Source organism: Megalobrama amblycephala, linkage group LG21, assembly GCF_018812025.1.
Source record: "Megalobrama amblycephala isolate DHTTF-2021 linkage group LG21, ASM1881202v1, whole genome shotgun sequence".
Lineage (NCBI taxonomy): Eukaryota > Metazoa > Chordata > Actinopteri > Cypriniformes > Xenocyprididae > Megalobrama > Megalobrama amblycephala.
The window spans coordinates 22,190,396-22,212,897 of record NC_063064.1 but is presented as its reverse complement, the minus strand read 5'-3'; the positions used below and the strand labels follow the sequence as shown (position 1 = coordinate 22,212,897).

General features: G+C 37.5%; 1 protein-coding gene across 2 annotated transcripts; it reads left to right on the top strand.

Annotated features, from left to right (window-relative positions):
* The first annotated feature begins 243 nt into the window (after positions 1 to 243).
* On the top strand, positions 244 to 22,021 carry efcc1 (EF-hand and coiled-coil domain containing 1). 2 transcript variants are annotated; one of them, XM_048172057.1, is made up of 8 exons: positions 244 to 1,118; positions 2,474 to 2,889; positions 13,760 to 13,908; positions 15,682 to 15,817; positions 15,930 to 16,095; positions 17,260 to 17,349; positions 20,276 to 20,345; positions 21,272 to 22,021. In XM_048172057.1, exons 1-8 carry the CDS (start codon positions 342 to 344, stop codon positions 21,406 to 21,408), a joined length of 1,941 nt encoding a protein of 646 aa, XP_048028014.1. In that variant the 5' UTR covers positions 244 to 341; the 3' UTR covers positions 21,409 to 22,021. The 2 variants fall into 2 exon arrangements, with proteins under 2 accessions (XP_048028014.1, XP_048028013.1); XM_048172056.1 differs by having other exon boundaries at positions 17,260 to 17,418.
* The last annotated feature ends 481 nt before the right edge of the window (positions 22,022 to 22,502 follow it).

Genomic DNA, 22,502 nt, shown 5'->3' with positions numbered 1-22,502 from the left:
GCATAAAATATAATTTTTCAAAAATGTTATTTTTTCACTTTTTTTTTCTTATGCTCTAAATAATGTAATGATGTGAAACAAAATATTAAATTCAAAAACTTTTTTTCTAGGTCCCAGGAGGATATATCGGTTTATTTAATGTAAATATGTATGACATATCTTGTATACTACAATGACTCTCGAAATGCCTCTATATTGTTCACTTTTCAAAAGTTTTTTCCCCTCTGCAGTTAAGATTTTGTGGGCAGTGCTCCCTTCACAGCAACGCCCCCACGCGCACAGCGCGAGAGTTTCTACTACAAGAGTGGGGCGGTCTGGTGTTCAGATGACATGAACTTGGTATGCTGTTTGTATGCTTAGAGGATCTGTTGAATCCATTAATCCATTTAGGCTCTATAAATGGAATTCTTGTGAGGGGAAAAAGGATGGAAAAGTCGGACGCATGCGATCCATACAGCCGACCCGCGCGCAGGACACAATGGATAGTGAGCACTCTGGCGTATCATTACGGACTAGACCGTGGAGTGGAAAACGAAATTATAGTCCTCGCAACCGGGCTGGATCAATACCTCCAAGAGATATTTCATCACCTAGACTGTCAGGGAGATGGAAAAATACCAGCCGAGGATTTTAACATTCTTTGCGAGATTTTAGGACTCAATAAAGAGTGTGATCTAGAGGAATGCGCGGGGATATTGGATAATCTACCCAAAGAGTTCAGCTTCAGGCAGTTTCACGCAAAACTCTGCGGTTATTTCAGTACGAAAGCTGGGTGTCATTATGAGAATGGGAGGTTGTTGGTTGGCAAGGAGAGCGAGCATATAGAGACGCAGATCAGACTCCGGAGCCCTCTGAGGCGGCGCGAGAAGCTGCTGTCGTTGGGTACCAGTAATAAGCGAGAAAGTGGAGAGCCTTCTTCTCCCACTGAGGATAGACACACATCAGGTTGTAGGCAGCTGGGATCCTGCACCAGGGAGTGTTACGAGGAAATTGTGGCCCTTGAAGAGGCCGAGGACAGGATAGCCAAACTTGAGGAGGAAAATGCGAGTCTCAGGGAATTGGTGGAGGACATGCGCGCGGCTCTTCAAAGCAGTGATGCTCGATCACTAGCCTTACAGGTAACGTCATTGTGATAAAGTTCATACTAATATATAAACCAAGCAACAATATTTTCTGCATAAAGTCTACTTAAAAGAACTCTATCAGATTTATATAGGTATTTTTGAGGTTCTTCTGTTTCTTCTTATTCGCAAACCCTAGTAATCTTTTGGTGGCCGTATCTTAAAGCCTTTTCAAAATATTTTAACATACAGCTAATCTCTAGCTAGCCTAATAATAAAGTTGTAATAAAGTAATGTTGCTGTTGTTACTATCAGGTTTTTGATCGCAAAAGGATATTCGCGACAGGAAACGAGCTACTTGTTTGGTTACTGCAGCGTTTTATAACAACCTTTTAGTAACCAAAAGGTTAAACTACAAGCTAATGCTGACAAACAGAAATTTACATATATATTAATTAAAATAGTATTTTTATCAACAATGTGTGTTGAGTATTGGGTATAATTTAAACTACTCTGTAACTGGCTATAAGTGGCAATGGCCCATACCAAGGGTGGGCAACTCGAGATCCACTTACCTACAGAGTTTAAAGGGTAAGTTCACCCAAAAATGAAAATAATGTCATTTATTACTCACCCTCATGTCGTTCTACACCCGTAAGACCTTCGTTCATCTTCAGAACACAAATTCCTCTCTCAAGATCCATAAAGGTACTAAAGACATATTTAAAACAGTTCATGTGAGTTCAGTGGTTCTACCTTAATATTATAAAGCGACAAGAATACTTCTTGTGCGCCAAAATAATGACTTTTCAACAATATCTAGTGATGGCCGATTTCAAAACGCTGCTTCATGAAGCTTCTGAGCTTTACGAATGGAATCAGTGACTCAGAAGCCAGTGTTTTGAAATCGGCAACTCAATATCACTATATTGTTGAAAAGCCGTTATTTTGTTTTTTTGGCGCACACAAAGTATTCTCGTCGCTTTATAATATTAAGGTAGAACCACTGAAATCACATGAATAGTTTTAAAAAATTTTTAGTTTTAAATATTTTTTTAATGCTATCCTTTATGGATCTTGAGAGAGGAAGTGTCTGCTTTGAATGCAGGCCTCACTGAGCCATCGGATTTAATCAATATATCTTAATTTGTGTTCCGAAGATGAATGAAGGTCTTACGGGTGTAGAACGACATGAGGGTGAGTAATGAATTACATTATTTTCATTTTTGGGTGAACTAACCCTTTAACCCCAACCTTAATCAAACACACCTGAACAAGCTAAGCAAAGTCTTCAGTATTACTAGAAAGTCACAGGCAGGCGAGTTTGCTGCTAAACTCAGAGTTGCCCAACCCTGGTCTATACTATATGCCTTCTATATCACATTCTACTGACATGCTTCTGTGTGTCACAGGTGGGCCTGTGGAAAAGCCACTCGAAACATAAACCAGAGGGTGGCTGTTTCATCGCCCACCAAAGGCGAACAGCCCAGAAGCCCAACATTTCTGGGAACCTGAAGGACATCCAGAGTTTCCTGAGAGAAGTTGAGCTTATCCGGAATTCCCGTGACGTGCAGATCGAGGAGGCCATGTTCTTCAACCAGAAGCTGGAGCAAGAACTGCGAGTATCACGCGAAACTGTGCTGATGCTGGAGGAATGTAACAGGACTCTAAAGAAGGAGCAGGTGGAGATGAGGAAGAGGGTGGAGGAAGCCAGACAAGCTGTGCTGAGTGGCCTCAAGAAAGTGAAGGAGCTTGAGACCAAAGCCAGTCATGTGCCTGTTCTGCAGAGGCACGTGGAGCAGCTAGAGATGGAGCTTCTGTACTACAGGTTAGTATAATACTTACGTGAATTGCCAGAAGGAACGAAAACAAGTGAAATGCATCACACTTTATTTACTGAACTACTGTTTCATGCAGTTTTGACAGCGCTTGTGCAGTAGGCCTAACTAGGGATCATATATTCCCACAGACGTTTGTTACACTGAGGTAATCTGTTTTTACATTGAGATAGCTTACTTCAGCAATCACAAAGCATAAAGAAGACATTATCTTCACTTACCACAATTTGGCATCTGTTTCTGGGGATTTCACCGATGTGAATGTATAAGACTCTGTCAAAACAGGACAATCTGGCAACTATTCTAACAAGTGAGGTTGTTTACTTTAGCTGTTCAACAGTTTGTAAGGTATTACAGAAATTGCAGAGCTCGACCTAGATTCATTAAATATCACTCTGTTTTATGCTGCTGCTGTTTTGTGATAAAGTTCTTTTAGGAATGATGGTTTGCATTTTGTTTATCAGGATTTTAATGAGACTACTCTGCTTTGAAGCATTATTGTCACCTGAACCAGACTGAATGTAGTAAACAGTCTCATTACATAATGTAGCTTCAAATAATCACAGTGAACTGAGAATCCTCTGGGTTAAAATGGCTCCCGCCAGAACTTGCTGGCCCTGACTATGCGAACGTGTGCCAACATACATGTTATTTAGGTTGGCTTGATGTGGTTCTGCTTCTCGAGTGCAGACCTTGTTTTGTTTGGGTTCATTTAGTTGTCAACGTGTGTGGCAGCTGGGCTCCCATTTTGGTTAGCTGAAATTATGCACAGCTACTGCTGGAAGCCACTCATTTCGTAGTTTGGGTTTTATACTTAGGCTGTCATTGAACTTTCCTAGCGCACAACCATTTAATTTACGTTTAGTAGCAGTTAAGCTTAACGTCATCAGTGTTTACATATTTCTTGCATGCTAATTTTGGGACAGCATTCCTGGCGATCCTGATAAAAGTCGATTTACTGAAAGTCTGTTTTTTCTTCTCATTTACAGAGACATTTTTATTGTTATTGAGGGATATTATATGCTACTAAGACTATAGTGTCCTTCTCTTTCACAAATAAGATATTATATTAATGAATGTTGCAGTGGTCATGGCATCAATTCAGATGTGGTTTTTACTGACAGAAACACATTGACATTTTTTTCATAAACATTCACTTTTATACCTCCAGGCTGCACTAATCTATGTGAAGTCTGTGGTGAACTTTACCAGGAAGCCTTTCTATGGCCCCTCCATTGATGCTCTTAAGCCAAATAATTCATTCCAGATCACAATGGTGCTGACACATTCGGGGAGAGTTCCATTCAGCTCGGCAAGCCCTCACCTAAACAGATTGAAAGTTCCCATCTATCTTCAAACAGTTTCCCCGCTCTACAGAATAATGGATGAACACTCCCTGTCTGTATCCTAGCAACAATTCCTACCACCCTCACCAAGTTTAGAGATCTTGGCATGCTACTTAAGTATATTTAAAGTAAGTTCTTGTTAGTTTTTATGTTAAATACCAAATAGTTGCGATGCTGCCGGAGAGTATGTTATTCAGAAGTGCTGCTTTCTTTGTAGACTTTATTAGTTTGGGTGTAAATAATTCCTTGGGCTGTGCCGCTGTTTTAATATTCAGCCATAACCAGTAACAGACCTCACATCCCAATGCTATATTTACAGTCTTCACACAGCAATGAATATGGTAGAAACTTACATGCAGTTATTCAAAGTAATTTTGCCAGATATGGTGCCTTTTGACTCCATTGATGTGGCCAGATTACATTTTAAAGCTAAATCAAATTTGGAAAGGCTAATAAGACTATCTTCCTCTCTCACTCTTTGATAATAGAGTGAAAGGGCATATTTTGGGTGATTTCACATAAACATATTCAATATTTATGAATTGGTATGCGAATACCCATCCCCCCTAGTTAATGATTGAGGCCCCCTGAACAAAGTCAAAACAAAAGGGAGAAGGTCGTCAAACATGTATATTTGGTGAAGAGTTTTAATCTTTATATGAATGTGTGTGTGTATAAAGTTCTGTCATGAAACTCTAGATGGCGCAGGCTAATAGGTCCTTAACTCAACCTGTTTGTAATCACATCATTCTCTATAGGGCACAGCTGATTGGTTCCTGCTGTATCAGTAGCCAATGAGCTTGCGTGTTCAACCTTCAAATACTTGGTTAAAGGAACACTCCACTTTTTTTGAAAATAGGCTCATTTTCCAACTCCCCTAGAGTTAAACAGTTGAGTTTTACCGTTTTCGAATCCATTCAGCCGATCTCCGGGTCTGGCGGTACCACTTTTAGCATAGCTTAGCATAGTTCATTGAATCTGATTAGACCGTTAGCATCACGCTCAAAAATGACCAAAGAGTTTCAATATTTTTCCTATTTAAAACTTGACACTTCTGTAGTTACATCGTCTTCTAAGACTGATGGAAAATGAAAAGTTGCGATTTTCTAGGCCGATATGGCTAGGAACTATACTCTCATTCCAGCGTAATAATCAAAGAACTTTGCTGCCGTACCATGGATGCAGCAGGCGCAATGATATTACGCAGTGGCTGTGATCCCATTTGCACAGGGAGCGTGCCTTGCAACCATGGAGACATTTGTGAGAGACAAAGTACCTTTATTATTATGCCAGAATGAGAGTATAGTTCCTAGCCATATCGGCCTAGAAAATCGCAACTTTTAATTTTCCGTCGTTCTTAGAACACGATGTAAGCAACATGCATCAAACATCTTTCCAGTCATGAGAAACATTTATTAACATCTTGTCCAATAAAAGACAACATTTAATAACATGTTTTTACTCCAAACTCACTTCATAACGACAGTTGAGCATCCTTCTGTGAGATGATGTAGCTATTTACACAGAATAAGGCAGTCGTGTGTTTATTATTCATGTTTAATCAAGCAAAGCATTTCAATCTTCTGTTTATTCAACTACAGCGATATGACGCATGTTATCTTCTTCTGCGGCAGGGCATATTTAGAGTTTCTGCGCAAGAGTGCCCTCTGACTTTCAGATGGAGAAGCATTTACTACTGATCACAGAGTCATACAGCTCTGACAAGCTGCGCATAAAATAATCGCAGCCTTTGCCAAATCGCGTGTGGTTTAATCATGATAAATCGTGCAGCCCTACCCTCCACCTTCCCCAGCTCCACCTGTATAGATCTGCTACGTGTAATCCATGTATGCTATATTGTACAGCAGAAGCAGCATGTCTTACTTGGTCACAGCAAAGGCATTTAAAACGTAACTACATATGTATTACAAATACATATGTACAAGTGGTTTTTCTCAGGGTTTATGAACATTTCAATAACCAAACATGTTTATTACAAGTTAGTCACTTTGCATCTTTTTGCCTGGTAACAAACAGATGTTCACAAAGTCTAGCTATAGTGGCAGTTAGAGGGCTTTCTGTTAGGATAATTATTAGTTGGTAAACTTTCATTATTTATTACAGATTTGAAAACGTCAGTGTTTTGTTTAATTAATTAATTCAGCATAAGTGTGCCAAAAGACTATTTGGATTGAATTAAACGAACCAACATAGATTACCTGTTCCTTTTAAAAAGTTGAAAGTGAAAGTAATTGTAGCAGTCATGGGTCTCGTGTTTCAGCTGCTCTTTTCTGGAGTGGAAATGTAAATGCTCATTGTGTCGTAGACACGTGCAGAGCGCTTTGGCTGGTCTGTGGCAGATCAGAGCAGGGTTTTCTCTTTGAGGCCAGAACGCCCCATGGGCAAGTGTTGAAAAGTCTCTAGAGTGCATCCAATGGGCACACAGCTCTCTGAAAACAAAAACGCTGGAGGATAGCTTTTGATGCAGCTGCCAGTGGGCGAAGAGGATACCGGTCATGCTCCGTGGGTCACGGACTGACCCATTCACACTGAGAGCAATGCCTTTTATCTAGAGAGAGAGGTGTGTCCGCTGGCTATTTTTCATGTCCTTTTTGTTCAGACCTTAATGCAGTTCTTGTAATAATCACACATTTTAATAGCTCACTTCAATTCCCCCACCTGCCGCTTTAACCTCCCCATCTGGCACGACAATAATCAACGATATTAGACTCTTTATCCACATGAAAGGGATGTCTATTAAACTCATTTTCTCTTTCCTCATAATAATGGTCTTGGAAATGTTGCATTTCTAGAGACACAGTTTAACATCAGATTTCTTTCTTTAAGATGTGTGATTACACAACCTTGGACCCGACCAAAGCATCTGAGTTATTGTACAATTTTCTCCAGATTCTGCACACAACAATATTATGTGTATAATGATAATGACCTCACTAACTTTTATTATTATCAGTGTTGAAAGTTGTTCTGCAAAAGAACAGCATTTATTTGAAATAGAAATTACATGTAGCATTATAATGTCTTTATTGTCACTTTTGACCAATTTAATGCATCCATACTGAATAAAAGTATTAATTTCTTTAAAAAAAAATCTTACTGACCTCAAACGTTTGAAAGGTAGTACATCTAAAAAGTAATTATTGTGATACGTGGCCCCTGGAGATTTATTTTTTTATGAGCCATTTCCGGTCATTTTCAACACTTTGCAGTCACCCAGAATGAGAGAAAGTCCAAGTGTAGATCTCACAGATATTGCGTAAGGTTTCCTGAAGCCCTCTTGGCCCTAATAAAGGAAGAGGAAGAGGTTTAGATAGAGGCCAGGTCTCATGGGGGAGGTGGTGGGAACAGACCTGATCTGTTCAGTTCATTACCATGAAAAACACACCATTCGTGTGCGTCCTGCCTGGAGGCGTTTTCTCTCCCTCAGAATCCAAGATGGACCGAAGCCCTCAACCTAGACCCCAAGAGAACCGCAGCAAGGCAGACCTCAGGACAAAAGAGACAGACGGTGCGAGAGGAACAAAAAGAGGGGAGGGGGACAAGAGCCGCCATCTGGAGGAAGAGGCAAACACTCGGTTGTTTGTTCAGTGGGAATGAATTTCCACCATCTTACTCTATTTATCGCTCAGCTTTCAGACGTTCTTTATGTCTCTCTATTCATACCAGGTGAAAAGCATTGCATTTATCATCAAGTCTGCGCTGACATCACAGAGACTGACATGGCCGTCTAACCGCTCAAAAATAATCAGTTATTATTCAGAGAACTATTATTTCAGCTGTGGTGCGGCCGACTCATGTAAAATGTGTCCGGGTAACCTGTTGTACCTCAACACATAATAACAGGGCTGGACAGATGGAATGAACAGTCCTTTGAAAATTCCCTGTATTATGACTGAAGAAGGTAAAGAAATGTCAACAAAATGAGGCCTCATAAAAATGTTGTCTTTAGGAGGTCTTTGTACGGCAGGGTTTTTTGGTCCAGTATTTTCTAAGCACTTTGAGAATGAAAAACTCCCAAGACCTTGAATTTTTTTCCATTTTCAAACACAGCTACGAACATTTCCCTTTCTCCTCCCACTCTCGGCCAGCTGATACTCTTGCTCTGCAGACCTCAGCACTAATAAACTGCCTACCTTACTAAGTTGGGGGAGAAATGTTCTTGAAAATGTAAATTTTTTCTTTGTGAACAGTGCTGGGTAATAACTGATTATATGTGATCTGGATTATATAAAGCGATTCAAAACATTAACTTGTAATTAGATTGTATTACTTCTATAGTACTTGTACTTAGATTACATTACATTTTAAAATATTCAATCAGATTACAGTTACTTTTTTATTGATTGCAGGAGTACATATAATTCACACATTGGCAGTAAATTAGTCATACATTATTGTCTCCCTATTCTTATTTTACATTTTTCTTTATATACATTCGGAAAGTCTTCATTTTGTATTTACATGTAATGCAGGGATTCCTGTCAGCCGTACCTATATTTACTTGAAGTACCCCCTGAATGGAATTTTTATTTCCATTTTTATATCAATATCGGCCAAGATTATCAAATCAAATCAATGTTAGGTCAAAAGTAGCCTAATCAAAAAGTAGCCTGATTACATTGCCTAAAATATGTAATGTAATAGATTACAATACTAAGTACAATTTTTATCATGAAATTTGCAATGGACAACAATTTGCAAGTAATCGACCAGTTCTATTTGCAAACATTTCGACTTCTGAAATGGAATTGTTTAAGTCCATTTGGATTCTTCCCCAATGTGTCCATTTCATGTTTATGACTTGTTAAGATGCGTAAACACTTCGCAAACCTCCTTCAAAGCTGTGTTTACTGGGACTGCCCTCGTAATAACAAAATTTCTGGACTCAATTAATTACCGTCTGGTTCCGTTTGGAATCTCCAGACGGTTCCAGACAGCACCCCCCAGCAAGATCAGGTGATTTCCCACGTCTCAGACCGTAGTGTAAGATTAACGGCGTCTGTGCATCCACACATGTTCCATGTCTGCCAGTTTGACTCAGCCTCCCTAGTCTTACTTAACCAGGTATCGTGTTACCATGGGCATACTCTTAATTGTGGACATCTGTTTCATAGTCTCAAGATAAATCGATTGCTTTATCAAGCATTTATCAAGGACCTCGCAACATCCGGACATACCTAATCTTGTTATTTATGTGGTTGTTTACCATATATGATCGTCTCATCCTTCAAACCATGCTCCGAGTCTTCATTCCATTGAAATACCTCTCAAGTAAACTGGGTGCGAGAGGGGGTCTGGAAGTTCAGATCCTGCCGTAATAAACACAGGAAGTGCACGTCTAAACCACAAACAGCTGGGCTCGCCCCATGTTAGTACATCACTCCGGTCCAGTGTAAATATAGTCACAAGATAGAAACCTATTGTTAGCAGCTTGACCACCAAAATAGAGTCCTAAGAACTGTTCAAAACAAGAGATGAGATGGGCAGCCAAAAGTGATACACAGACTAATGAGATACAGACTTTGCCACATGCAGTTCTGTCTTGCATATGTTTTGGTTTTGTAACTTTCCCTAAATTTTCTTGTTAAAAAAAGAAGAGTAAGAACTCAATGCTAAAAGTATGATGAGTAAATGTTGTCTTTTTCCTCTTTAAACATATACAGGTAGTATTTTAGCCTATGTGTCTTAAAGAAGAACTTTTGGTTGTTCAGTATGTGGCTTGTAAAGTTCTCTGCAGACTCTTATCAGTGCCTCAGGCAGCTGAAAGTGATTCAGATAGGCAGATGCTAGTACAGCCAGTCCAGACTGTTCAGGAAATGTCCAATCCACCTCTACTTTTCCACTGAAGAAAAAAAAAATCGAGATGCTCTTTAGTTTCTCTTTAGTTTCCACTAAACTAATAAAACCGTCTGCTTTCAGTTTAAATTCAAATGATACTGCATCACAAAGAAACGTAATAGAATATCAGCCCATCCTCTCACTAATGCCGATTCATTCCTGTGTCTTCTGTCAGCGTTCACTAAATAATACATTTGCTTTGTATATGGTGAATGTTTGGAAGACAGTAGAAATGGAATCAAATAGAATGGAATTAATGACTAGGAGAGCTAAAGTATGCCAGATGGAGGTTGTGTCAAATTTGGGCTTTGTGTTTGTCTTATCCAGACATAATTATGCTCTGTTCTCTCTCTCTGTGAACGCTTTGAAATAAAACCTGTGTGTTTCAGCATCTAGTGTGCATTACATAATGCAAATTAAATTTCTCGTTTTGTCAGAGCTGTGGCCTAGAGGTTAGCGCACATACTCATGTTGTAGTTGATGCTCATCATGACATGTTGAACTGCGCTGAGTTTGTGAAAAAAAAAAATTGTGAACGAAATGACTGACTCCAAACTTTTGAACAGTTACAAAATGATTACCATATAATTGATTGTAACATTTACATGGTGCTACTACTATGGTATATGCCCCCAAAAACCTCCTGAAAATGTTGAGAATAATTTGACAAAAATCCATTATTCCCCTGTAGTTGATTCTGTTAAGACGAAAGTACTTTTCTCCACCCTTGAATTTTCATTTTGATTGCATTTTCATAACCTCTTATGCAACTGTTCTGTTCTACTTTGTTTCTGAGCAGACTTGTTTCATAGTCTGTGTTTGAAGGGGCCAAGATGACTGGATCTAATATTGAGACTCTTTCCAAGAGTCTGGAGTGGATTCAGGTGTCTAGAGAGCTCCTTTATCTGCTCTCAATGTGTGCTCCACCATCCATTTCTACAGACGGTGGATGCTGAGTATTTTCAGTAGCTCATCTTCATTTTGTTATTCTCAGTCATAAATAGTTTGACAGAAAGCAGATCCTTTCAGCAGTATTAGTCATATACACGATTTTAATCGCTTCTACAAGAGCAGTATTGACATTGAGCAGATGCAGCATACAATAGTGTCTTGCCTTTTCAGAGGCACAGAGTTATCTTTTTTGGCACTTCAAAAACTATATATATATATAGTTTTATTTTGAAGATCATTTCATATGTTTTTGTTAGAAAATTACAATCATGGACATGTACAAATGTACGTTCAAAAATATGGGATCGGTAATATTTTTTAATGTTTTTGAGAGAAGTTATCAGCAAGTCTGCATTTATTTGATCAAAAATACAGTAAAAAGGTTTTGAAATGACTAAAATTGTGAAATATTGTTACAGTTAAAATAGTAGTTTTCTGTTGTAATTCTAATATGCTAATTTGGTGCATAAAAACATTTTTTTTATTATTATCGATGTTGAAAACTTGAAACTTAATATTTTTTTCTGAATTCTTTAAAGGTGCCCAAGAATGCTTTTTCACAAGATGTAATATAAGTCTAAGGTGTCCCCTGAATGTGTCTGTGAAGTTTCAGCTCAAAATACCCCATAGATTTTTTTAAATTAATTTTTTTAACTGCCTATTTTGGGGCATCATTAACTATGCACTGATTTTTTTTCAGCGCGCCGCCCCTTTAATTCGCGTGCTCCCTGCCACACGAGCTCTCGATTATATTACAGCACATTTACAAAGTTCACACAGCTAATATAACCCTCAAATTGATCTTTACAAGATGTTCGTCATGCATGCTGTATGCATGCTTCGAATTATGTGAGTAAAGTATTTATTTTAATGTTTATATTTGATTCTCTATGAGTTTGAGGCTATATGCTCCGTGGCTAACGGCTAATGCTACACTGTTGGAGAGATTTATAAAGAATGAAGTTGTGTTTATGAATTATACAGACTGCAAGTGTTTAAAAATGAAAATAGCGACGACTCTTGTCTCCGTCATTTCAGTAAGAAACGATGGTAACTTTAACCTCATTTAACAGTACATTAGCAACATGTTGGGAACATGGGCTGGCATATGCAAATATTGGGGGCGTACACCCTGACTGTTACGTAACAGTCGGTGTTATGTTGAGATCCGCATGTTTTCCAGAAGTCTTTTAAACAAATGAGATTTACATAAGAAAGAGAAAGCAATGGAGTTTGAAACTCAATGTATGTCTTTTCCATGTACTGAACTCTTGTTATTCAACTATGCCAAGGTAAATTCAAATTTTGAATCTAGGGCACCTTTAATAAAAAGTTCAAAAGAACAGCATTTATATGAAATCAAAAACTGTGTAAAAGTCTAATGTCACTTTTGATCAATTTAATGCATGCTTGGTGAAAAAAAAAAAACATTTTTGAATGGAAAGGAAAATCAGTTAAAACTGCATTTAGTCCCACAAAATATGAATTTACAGTTTTAAAAATAAAAAACGTGTAACCTGTTCTTGGAAAGTGCCTTTTTTTTTCAGTACGGTGCACATTATTCCAACACAAACTTCAACATCCTTTTCAGTTAAACTCCAGTTAGTTACACTGTGCATGTGCAATCTCTTTATCATCGTGCCTAGACCATAATACCACACTTATGTCAATGGGTTCCTATAGCAACCCTGACAGGCCTGTTTAGGGTCTCCCTGGTACTCTGCTTCGGCAGCTGTAGGTCATCAGAGAGCCCTGAAAGCCACCTTTAACTGACCCACCCCCCTTTTCAAACACCCTTCACCCCCTCATCTGACAATGTGGATTCCAAATATTGACCTTAAACTGTGCGAAAGCATAGTGTTGCGAGGGATGATTCTGTGGGCTCATACGGGCTATATTTATGGCCGCTCTGCACTGAAGGGTTCCTCATGGCAGCAGGATATATGCATGAGTGCACCCGGCTTGAAATTCTTTCCCTTTTTTTTTTACTCTCTGGGATTCATGCTGGAGCAAATGGATTTCTGCAGCCTTTTTTTCTCTTCTGCAGGCAAGACATTGTCATCTGGAAACATTTATTCTTTGATTCATGAAAGCCCCATATTGCATTTCTGCTGTCGCAAAGCTCAGAAAAACGGTTGTGTTGAAATGACAGAAACATAATCGATTGCTTTCACTAACAGCTGTCTGACAAATGTAAAGATGCTCAAAATATGTTTATTTAAAGTCAAATAATGTACTTTTAAAACCTGGCTTCTGATATGCGTCGTACGTCAGACGCATGTTAACGGTTCATCATAAATGCATACTGTGTTTTATGTTATGGTCTAGTTACGTATAGTTTTCACGATCTTTGATGTTTCTTTTCGCTTTGATGGATCTAATGTCACCATGCCTGGCTACAATTACCCACAATCACCTTCACTGCTCACATCTCCTCTTAAGAGCCAGTGAAAGTAATACAGTGGTTGAGGATGAAAATTGCATTCATCAGATTTTACTTGACTTCTTTTTTAAATAAAGATGTGGAAATGAAGTTTAGTGCTATATCATGCTTTATATCATCAAACGTTTATAATGCATATTTAAATCAACTAATAAATACTAATTGTTGAGCTGTTTATTTGCTAGTGTTACTGTACATTACTATATTTTCCTGAACCTTTATGATCTGATCTACTCTGTCCGGTTATTTTATTCTTCACAGATCTGAAGTGTCTAAAACATCCATCCCATTCATCGGTAAACCGGACAGACGGTATAATGGGGCCAGTCAGACTGCGCCACGCTGTTGTCTAGACACAGAGCAGGATCGGCGCTCACCGACGGGACGTGCAGAGACTGTGCCTGACACCAGTAAGACAAATATTCACATTACTCAAGCCTTTTTGAGACTCTGTTGTGCAACTTGTAAATAGTTGATACTTCCATTTTCAATGATATTTTATAAACTAAAAAATATATAAATGGTAACCTAATGTTTAAAAGTCTGAGCTCAACCTTTTTTTTAAGGAATTAATACTATTATTCAATTAGGATACATTAAATTGATCGAAAATTACAATTACAAAAATGTTACAAAAGATTCCAGTTTTAACGAAATGCTGTTCTTTTGCACTTTCTGTTCATCAAAGAATGGTGATCATTACATTTGTATCACGTTTTTCACAAAAATATTAGGCAGCACAACTGTTTTTACCATTGATGATAATAAGAAATGTTTTTTGAGCAACAAATCAGCATATTAAACTGATTTCAGAAGGGTCATGTGACACTGAAGACTTGAATACTGATGCTGAAAATTCAGCTTTGCCACCACAGGAATTAATTACATTTTAAAATATATTGCAATAAAAGACAGTATTTTAAAATGTAATAATATTTCACAATATTAATGTTTTACTGTTTACTTTTTGATCAAATAAATGCAGCTTTGGTGAGCATAAGAGACGTTTTAGATTATTAAAGAAATAAAGGTGCAATATGTAAGAATTTTGCAGTCTCCAAAAAACACTAGGCCAGTGTTATATATTTTGTTCACTTGAGTACTTACAATATCCCAAATGTTAACAACTATTTGTAAATCGTGAGAAAATTGCAATTTTAACCAAGGCTCCGGGACGTGTGAGGAGTCGCCTGTCAATATATATATATATATATATATATATATATATATATATATATATATATATATATATATATATATATATATATATATAGACAGAAAACGAATTGTTGTTATATAGCTCAACGTTTAGTATTATTGTTTAAATCTAATTTTCTTGATTTTTTGCAAGTACCATGCTTTACCATGCCTCAGAGAAAAACACTATTTTGTGAAGTATAATCAGATGCAGCTTTATTTTTAATAACAGTAATACAGCATTTTCTCCATCATACAATAAGTTTTAAGATGAATTGCATGCCATTTATCAACACAAGCATCCAGCATTTAATATGATATTCTAAAATCGATGTAGCTTACTGCAGTGTGCAACCAGTGTCTCACAGTAGCCACCGAGCGAACGCTCGGTGATTATAACATCATTTCAACTTTCAGATGTATCTAATATGATAAACAGAGCTGCGTTACCTCATACTCATGACCAGAAAAGCGGAAGCAGCGCCGGCGACTGTGACATAATAAAAGTTCTGCTGCTCGCGGTGTGTGTTGTGCAATCGCTCCAGCGGCCTCGTTCAGCTCCCACAATGCTCGGTCCTGCTCTGCTTCATACTACAGTAACATTAATAATCGCATCCATGAGCATGATTTCTTCCCGAGTCCTATCCCGATTGTTTTCCACCGGCTGTTGAGGTAAAGACATCATTTCCCAAGATTCCGTGCTCAAACTTGCCGTCATCAAGCTACGCCTTTGTTTTGAATAGGCCTCTAGCGACCTCTAGCGGACAGAAAATATTACATAGTGCACCTTTAAAGAATCTTATCAACCCCAAACTTTAAAGGGTAGTGTATAAACCTTCGTGTGGTTACATCTAAATGATCTCGTTTTATTCAAGTAAAAAATTTTTTTTTTTTTTTTTTAGATGAAACCAACAAAATTATATTTTTATTTTGACACCTTGCTTCGAGTGTAATTAGATATTTCATGCATGTTTATGCTTACATAGTGGAGGAGCAGCTTTTCCGTTCAGTGGAAGGTCAGGCGGCGTCTGATGAAGAGGAAGAGAGATGGACCGGAGAACAGCAGAGACAAGTAGATGAGGTGAAGCGAATCCTCACCAGACTGTCCTGCTGTGGAGACAGGTACACCCATCCCTACTATATCATTTGATGAGTTCACAACTGCTCTTGTACTGCTGTCTACAATTATTTGACTAACTCATTTAGGTTATTCAATTGTTTTGTGTGCTCTCAGGTGTGATGAGAAAGCAGTGAAGAAGCTATTGTCTCATTTCGGCGACTCTCGCACAGAGGAGAGTCAGACGGCTGTGCTAGAGCTGCTGGAGAGGGTCACGCGACTCAACAAACAACTAGAACTGAAGGAGAGTCAGGCCAGGAGGGTGGAGATAGACACAGACCAGGTATGATCAGCTCGTGAGATAGCATGATATATTCAACACATAAATGGATATATCACTCAAGAATAGGAAAATTCTGTCATCATTTCCTCACCTTTAAGACATTTCAAACCTGTAGGACTTGTAATCTTCGCTTTATTTTTCGCCAAAATGTTATTTTGCTTCGCTTCAGCTATGATAAAGAGACATCCGCTCTTGCGTATTTGTGCGTTTTGGGGGCGGATCAATAAAGGGAGGGGTGTGTTTGGTTTGATTTCAAATATCAACAGTGTTCAACAGCATTTCTCAGAAATCACTTACTGCACCTTTAATGAAGGTGCTCATTCAGCTAACTTTACATAGCCAGAAATATCTCTGTGTTTTTGGAAAAGAACATAGAGGTGAATTGACATAACAACTAAATATTTGGATTCATTTGAGCAGAATCACATTAAACACACATTGTAACCCAGCAGTTAAAATACATATCAGATATTTAAAATACTTAGTAAAACATTTTCATTCGCAGGGGCACAAGTTCATCCAAATAAACTCTTTTAAACGCCTTACGTCACCCAACTAGGACTTTCTGTTCTGTTTTACTTTTACATTCATGGTTGCTTTCGGGTGCAGGAGTGTAAAATTAGATTACAAGGCACTTGCCCACTGAGCGGTTGTTATGAGAACGACGGGCTTCAAAGAAAAGCCACAGCTCTCACTCTCCCACCCAAGCAACCAGCCGCGTGTGTGTCAGTGTGAGCAGCCAATCGCTGTCCCTTCCTGAGATGACCACAGGAACAAACCTCCAGGCCTTACACAATTACATGTACATCGAGCTGTTAGACACACCTCGGCTGCGATGCACCAGACGTGAACTATGTTGCTAGTGTTTTTAAAAAGGCCCCACACATATTCATGGAAAAATCTCCTGGAACATTCTGAGCATAACCAGTTTGGGGCGAGCATTAACGTGAGCACAGTCAGCAGATGTGGATTTTTGACATATGGTCAGACAGGCCAAAAACAAGCATATCTGAACTATTTCTGTCTGAGAAATTATGTGTCTCGGCTGAATTACGGGCTATCGGCACATCTGGCAAGGATTCTCCTAACCTGAAATTCATTGTGTGTTGGAGCTTTAGTGTTTAAATATGCGCAAGGTCAATGGTAAGTGTCGTGTGTCTGCAGATGAGGGACGCCCTGGTCCAGGAGCTACAGCAGAAGGCTGAGGAGACGGAGCTGCTCCACCTGGAGTTGCAGATGCTGGAGACAGAGCGGGTGCGTTTGTCTCTGGTGGAGGAGAAACTGATGGATGTGCTACAGCTTCTGCAGCAGCTGCGAGAGCTGGTCAGTCAAATGAAATCTCTAGGGAGTGAATCTGGAGGGATTTCAGACTCATCAGCCCACTCTTGCTGCTGTAAATGTTTACTAGCACAATAGAGATTTCATAGAGATGGGTGTTAATCCAGCAGATCCGATTTGCTGATGATTCTAAAATGATATTTGCCATGTCAGCAACACGGGCATATGATTATCATGCTTGTACACTGTTGTTCCCATATATACGGAAGAGGATTAGGGCCAAGCAATAATAAAAAAATAAAACCATCTCGAGATTAAAGTTGTTAAATTTCGAGAAAAAACTCGTTAAATTTCGAGAAAAGTCGAGATAAAATGTTGAAAATAAAGTCATTAAATTATGAGAAAAAAGTTGTTAAATTACGAGAACAAATTTAACGACTTTTTTCTCGTAATTTAATGACTTTATTCTCAACATTTTATCTCGACTTTTTTTCTCGAAATTTAACGACTTTTTTCTCATAATTTAACGAGTTTATTCTCAACATTTTATCTCGACTTTTTTCTCGAAATTTAACGAGTTTTTTCTCGTAATTTAATGAGTTTATTCTCAACATTTTATTTCGACTTTTTTCTCGAAATTTAACGACTTTTTTCTCATAATTTAACGAGTTTATTCTCAACATTTTATCTCGACTTTTTTCTTGAAATTTAACGAATTTTTTCTCGTAATTTAATGAGTTTATTCTCAACATTTTATCTCGACTTTTTTCTCGAAATTTAACGACTTTTTTCTCATAATTTAACGAGTTTATTCTCAACATTTTATCTCGACTTTTTTCTTGAAATTTAACGAGTTTTTTCTCGTAATTTAATGAGTTTATTCTCAACATTTTATTTCGACTTTTTTCTCGAAATTTAACGACTTTTTTCTTGTAATTTAACGAGTTTATTCTCAACATTTTATCTCGACTTTTTTCTTGAAATTTAACGAGTTTTTTCTTGTAATTTAATGAGTTTATTCCATAGACTGTAAAAAAATATGGACGTAGTGTCCGTGACGTCACCCATAGAGTTCTGAACAGCAGTTTTGACGCGTAAATGAGGCCGCAGCCATCTTAGCTGCGCGTCATCGCACGTCACTCCCGGATAACTGAAAATGGGCAAAGAGCCGGGGAGGTGGTTTGAGCTGATATGACTGGTTGCTGAAACCACGCCCGCCTAGCTTGACGTGACCATGTTAGCAGCAAAGGAGCTATCTATCTATCTTAGATACGATCTAAAATATTAATGAAGATAAGTTTTATCATCAGAACGTTCTAAAGGTTTACTGTCAATCTATGGTGTTTTTTAAGATATAGATCCTCCAACACCAGTAGTATTGGTTGTGCAAATAACATGGAAAATCAAATGGGACTTCATACCTTTATAATGAAATAGAGATCGCGAGATGAATCCAATCCGTGGCACTTGGGTAAAATATGAGTGTCCATTGCAAAACAAAAAAACATGTCACATTTCTTCTGAATGATCTGCTCTCTGTCATCGTTCTTCAAGAAAGGATGCAATCTGAGCAGCCTTTATGTTGTAAAACTGTATACGATCGTATCTAACAAACAAATGAGCCTATGTCCAAAGTATATTTTTTTCAAAATAGTGCAGCAGTTTTAGTTATAATATCCAAGCAGTGCTGTCGGATTTTGATATCCTCCCGCCATTGTCATTGTAGTAAATCTCACAACCAAAACTTTCAGCCCAACAACGTGTGTTCTGTGTCTCTTCCCCATGCATGCACATCTACACAGACACACACCAGTCTCGAATATTATGCAGCAAGCCATATTTTATAATTGTATAAAATAATCGAGCACAAATACGGCTGAGATGCCAAATTCAGCGGCAGCTGAGGTAACATGACGGCTCACAGACAGCAGCGCAATCTACCTGTCACTCAAGTGACCACGCCCTTAATTATGCAGAACTTTAAGGCTTAATATAATTTAAACGGATAAGTTATAAAAAAATTCACCCCCCTCAGAGTTGTCATGAAGGGCAAAAATAGCAGTATAGACCAAAGCCACAATTTGAACCAACTTGTAAACATGTTTTTTTTCTGCTATAAACTTGGCCAATTTAACATGGGACTCTATGAGATTCTGCTCTCTTTTGGAGCCTGTCCCTAGCGGCCAGTCGATGAATCGCAGTTTAAGTTACTTCCGTATTGGCTTCACGAGAGAAAGGGGGAGGTTGCCGCTTGGTTTATTCTCAACATTTTATTTCGACTTTTTTCTCGAAATTTAATGAGTTTGTTCTCGTAATTTAACGAGTTTATTCTCAACATTTTATCTCGACTTTTTTCTTGAAATTTAACGAGTTTTTTCTCGTAATTTAATGAGTTTATTCTCAACATTTTATTTCGACTTTTTTCTCGAAATTTAACCAGTTTTTTCTCGAAATGTAACAACTTTAATCTCGAGATGGTTTTATTTTTTTATTATTGCTTGGCCCTAATCCTCTTCCGTAGATATAAGTAGAGTATTTTGTGCAATTATGTTCAGTTTCTGTGATGTCAGGCTGGTAGAATACACTATTGATTTCATTTTTAATACTGACACATTAAATTAGGATTAATTGAGTATTTTGCAATTTTATTATAAATGATTTATATTTCTTTTATAAATGTATTAATTAAATTATTTTATTGGTGTTTGGTAGTGTGGCAAAGGGATTTGAACAAACCCCTAAAACTTATGTATATAAATATTAAAATTCCCCCTCATAATATTAATCAGAAATTTATATTATTATTATTATTATTATTATTATTATTATGAAACAGTATTTTGCCATTTAATTACCTTTTTTTTTTTTATTTATGATGTAAAAATGTTTGTTTTTATTGTAGAATGTCTCAAGAAGATCTTTAGGAAAGATTTTACTCAGCACATTGGAGTCCTGCAGTGATCCTCAGCATGGTAAGAGACACAATAACTTTTAACTTGCCAGCTTTGCTATTATAAAACCTTTACCGTTTACCAGGCCTGGTGTGCAATGAAAATGTGTCTGGAGCATTAGATATACAGTGTGCTACAAATGTCCCAGACCACTTTAAATATCAGGGATTCTTTATTGGGATTTAAAAAAAAAAAAAAAAAAAAAAAAGAAAAAAAAAAAGTTATGTAAAATTAATGAAATATGGAAGATTCTACACTAATGGTAGGTCACAAATCAAACTCATATTTGTGACAATGATCTTTCTTGATGTTATTAACTAAAACCATAACTTTTTTGTTATGTGTATATATATATATATATATATATATATATATATATGAGCAATTTTTCCCCCTGATTTGTTCAGGAACAAGTAATAGATTGAGACCAAAGATTGTCTGTTTTATGTACCCAAAATGAATTATAGCTCATGTTTAACCACTATAAGGCACAGCGACAAATCTCCGAAACACTGGCCAAGATGAAGCTGTTCTTGGCGGGTACATGAGCACTGAACGGCTGCTGATGGCCTGGAGCTCGCATCTCAGAAAATGTATAAACAAATTGTAAATGAGTCCATATTTCAGGTCTAAACAACTACATTCTCACCTAAAAAACAGTTAAAATATGGATTTGCTCGGCCTCCATGACAGTCGCATCAAGCGGAGTGATACAAAAGGTGAAAAGATAGGAGTGCTGTTATCACTAGAATATTGCACGACTCTCAGCCAATCAGATATATATATATATATTTATATACTATATATAGTTTCAATTCAAATCATATCAAACTTTTCAACTCATACTGTTTTTTTATTTCGCTGATAATTCATAATGAAAAAATTGATGGAATTGAAAGATTACCACATACATATATCTAAAGCTCGTCTCTTTAATTGATTTGCAGGGAAAGCACATATCTTGGAGGTGCTCAACGCTCTTTGTCATGAGCTGGCTGCGTGTGAGATCCTCTCTAATGGCGAGACGATACAGAGAGCAGAGAGTCACCAGTCTCTCACCAACTCTCTGCTCATCTCCTGCTAGACATTACTGCCACCTGATGGCCACAGGGTGCTACAGACTCTTCTGAAAGGAACTTTAACTGGCCATGATGGAAAATGGGACCAAAATTAGCCATGTATTTTTCTTCATGTGTTTATATTTCTGTGTATAGTTGTGTAAATCATTTAGCTTGTTATCATTTATAATGAAACATGATGTGACACATTTTGAAGCATTTAAAGCTACTTTTCCTAGATTTTCCTTTTGCAATATATTTGTCATATATTGTTGGTCAGTATTATCTTACAATACATGCACATTAATATTCAGTGGTGTTCATTACAGCTTCGTGTGTCATGTGGTACACAGGTATAGGAACACCTAGTTGAAAACCACTCAGGTATAGACAGTGTTAGATAAAGTTACTTTTAAAAGAAATGCATTACAATATTGCGTTACTCCCTAAAAAAACTAATTGTGTTACTTAGTTACTTTTCATGGAAAGTAATGTGTTACTCTTCACTCTGAAACAATAAAAAAAAAAATTAAACAAATGAGTTCAGGATTTCTCTCAGCATGCGGACAGGAGAGCTGTCGGACAATAAATGGGAAATCAAAGTAACTTGTGTTACTTATTTGAAAAAGTAACTCCGATATTGTGTTGTAAATTTAAAAGTAATGCTTTACTTCACTAGTTACTTGGAAAAAAGTAATCTAATTACGTAACTCGCGATACTTGTAATGCGTTACCCCCAACACTGGGTATAGACTATGTAATGCTCATAATAACGACTAAAGACTAGTTCAAGGGAAAACATACTGGGTGCATTTTACAGTTACAGATGTTACACAACTTCCTCCATATCGCAAATATAGACTGCCCAGCTGTTAAGGACTGAACATATGCATCTTTCATTGTTTCAAAATACAGAAACATTTGCAGCTCAATTTAATTGTAACTGTTTTAATTGTCTTTAGCACTTCTGAGCAGTTTTGTTGCTCTTTATGGACTTTATTCATGATTTGCATGAAAAAAATATATTACTGTATGTCTCATAATTGTCAGTGTCTGTGCCTCTGTCCCATCTTACAAATATTTGTTGCTATTTTTGTTAAGCTACAGTAAAGATTCCCAC

Excerpts from the sequence above, each read along its gene's own strand:
- efcc1 (XM_048172056.1), top strand. The coding sequence starts at position 342 with ATGCTGTTTGTATGCTTAGAGGATCTGTTGAATCCATTAATCCATTTA. Across the intron at positions 13,909-15,681 it reads AGAGACTGTGCCTGACACCA|TGGAGGAGCAGCTTTTCCGT; the intron begins GTAAGACAAATA and ends ATGCTTACATAG. Across the intron at positions 16,096-17,259 it reads TGGAGATAGACACAGACCAG|ATGAGGGACGCCCTGGTCCA; the intron begins GTATGATCAGCT and ends GTGTGTCTGCAG.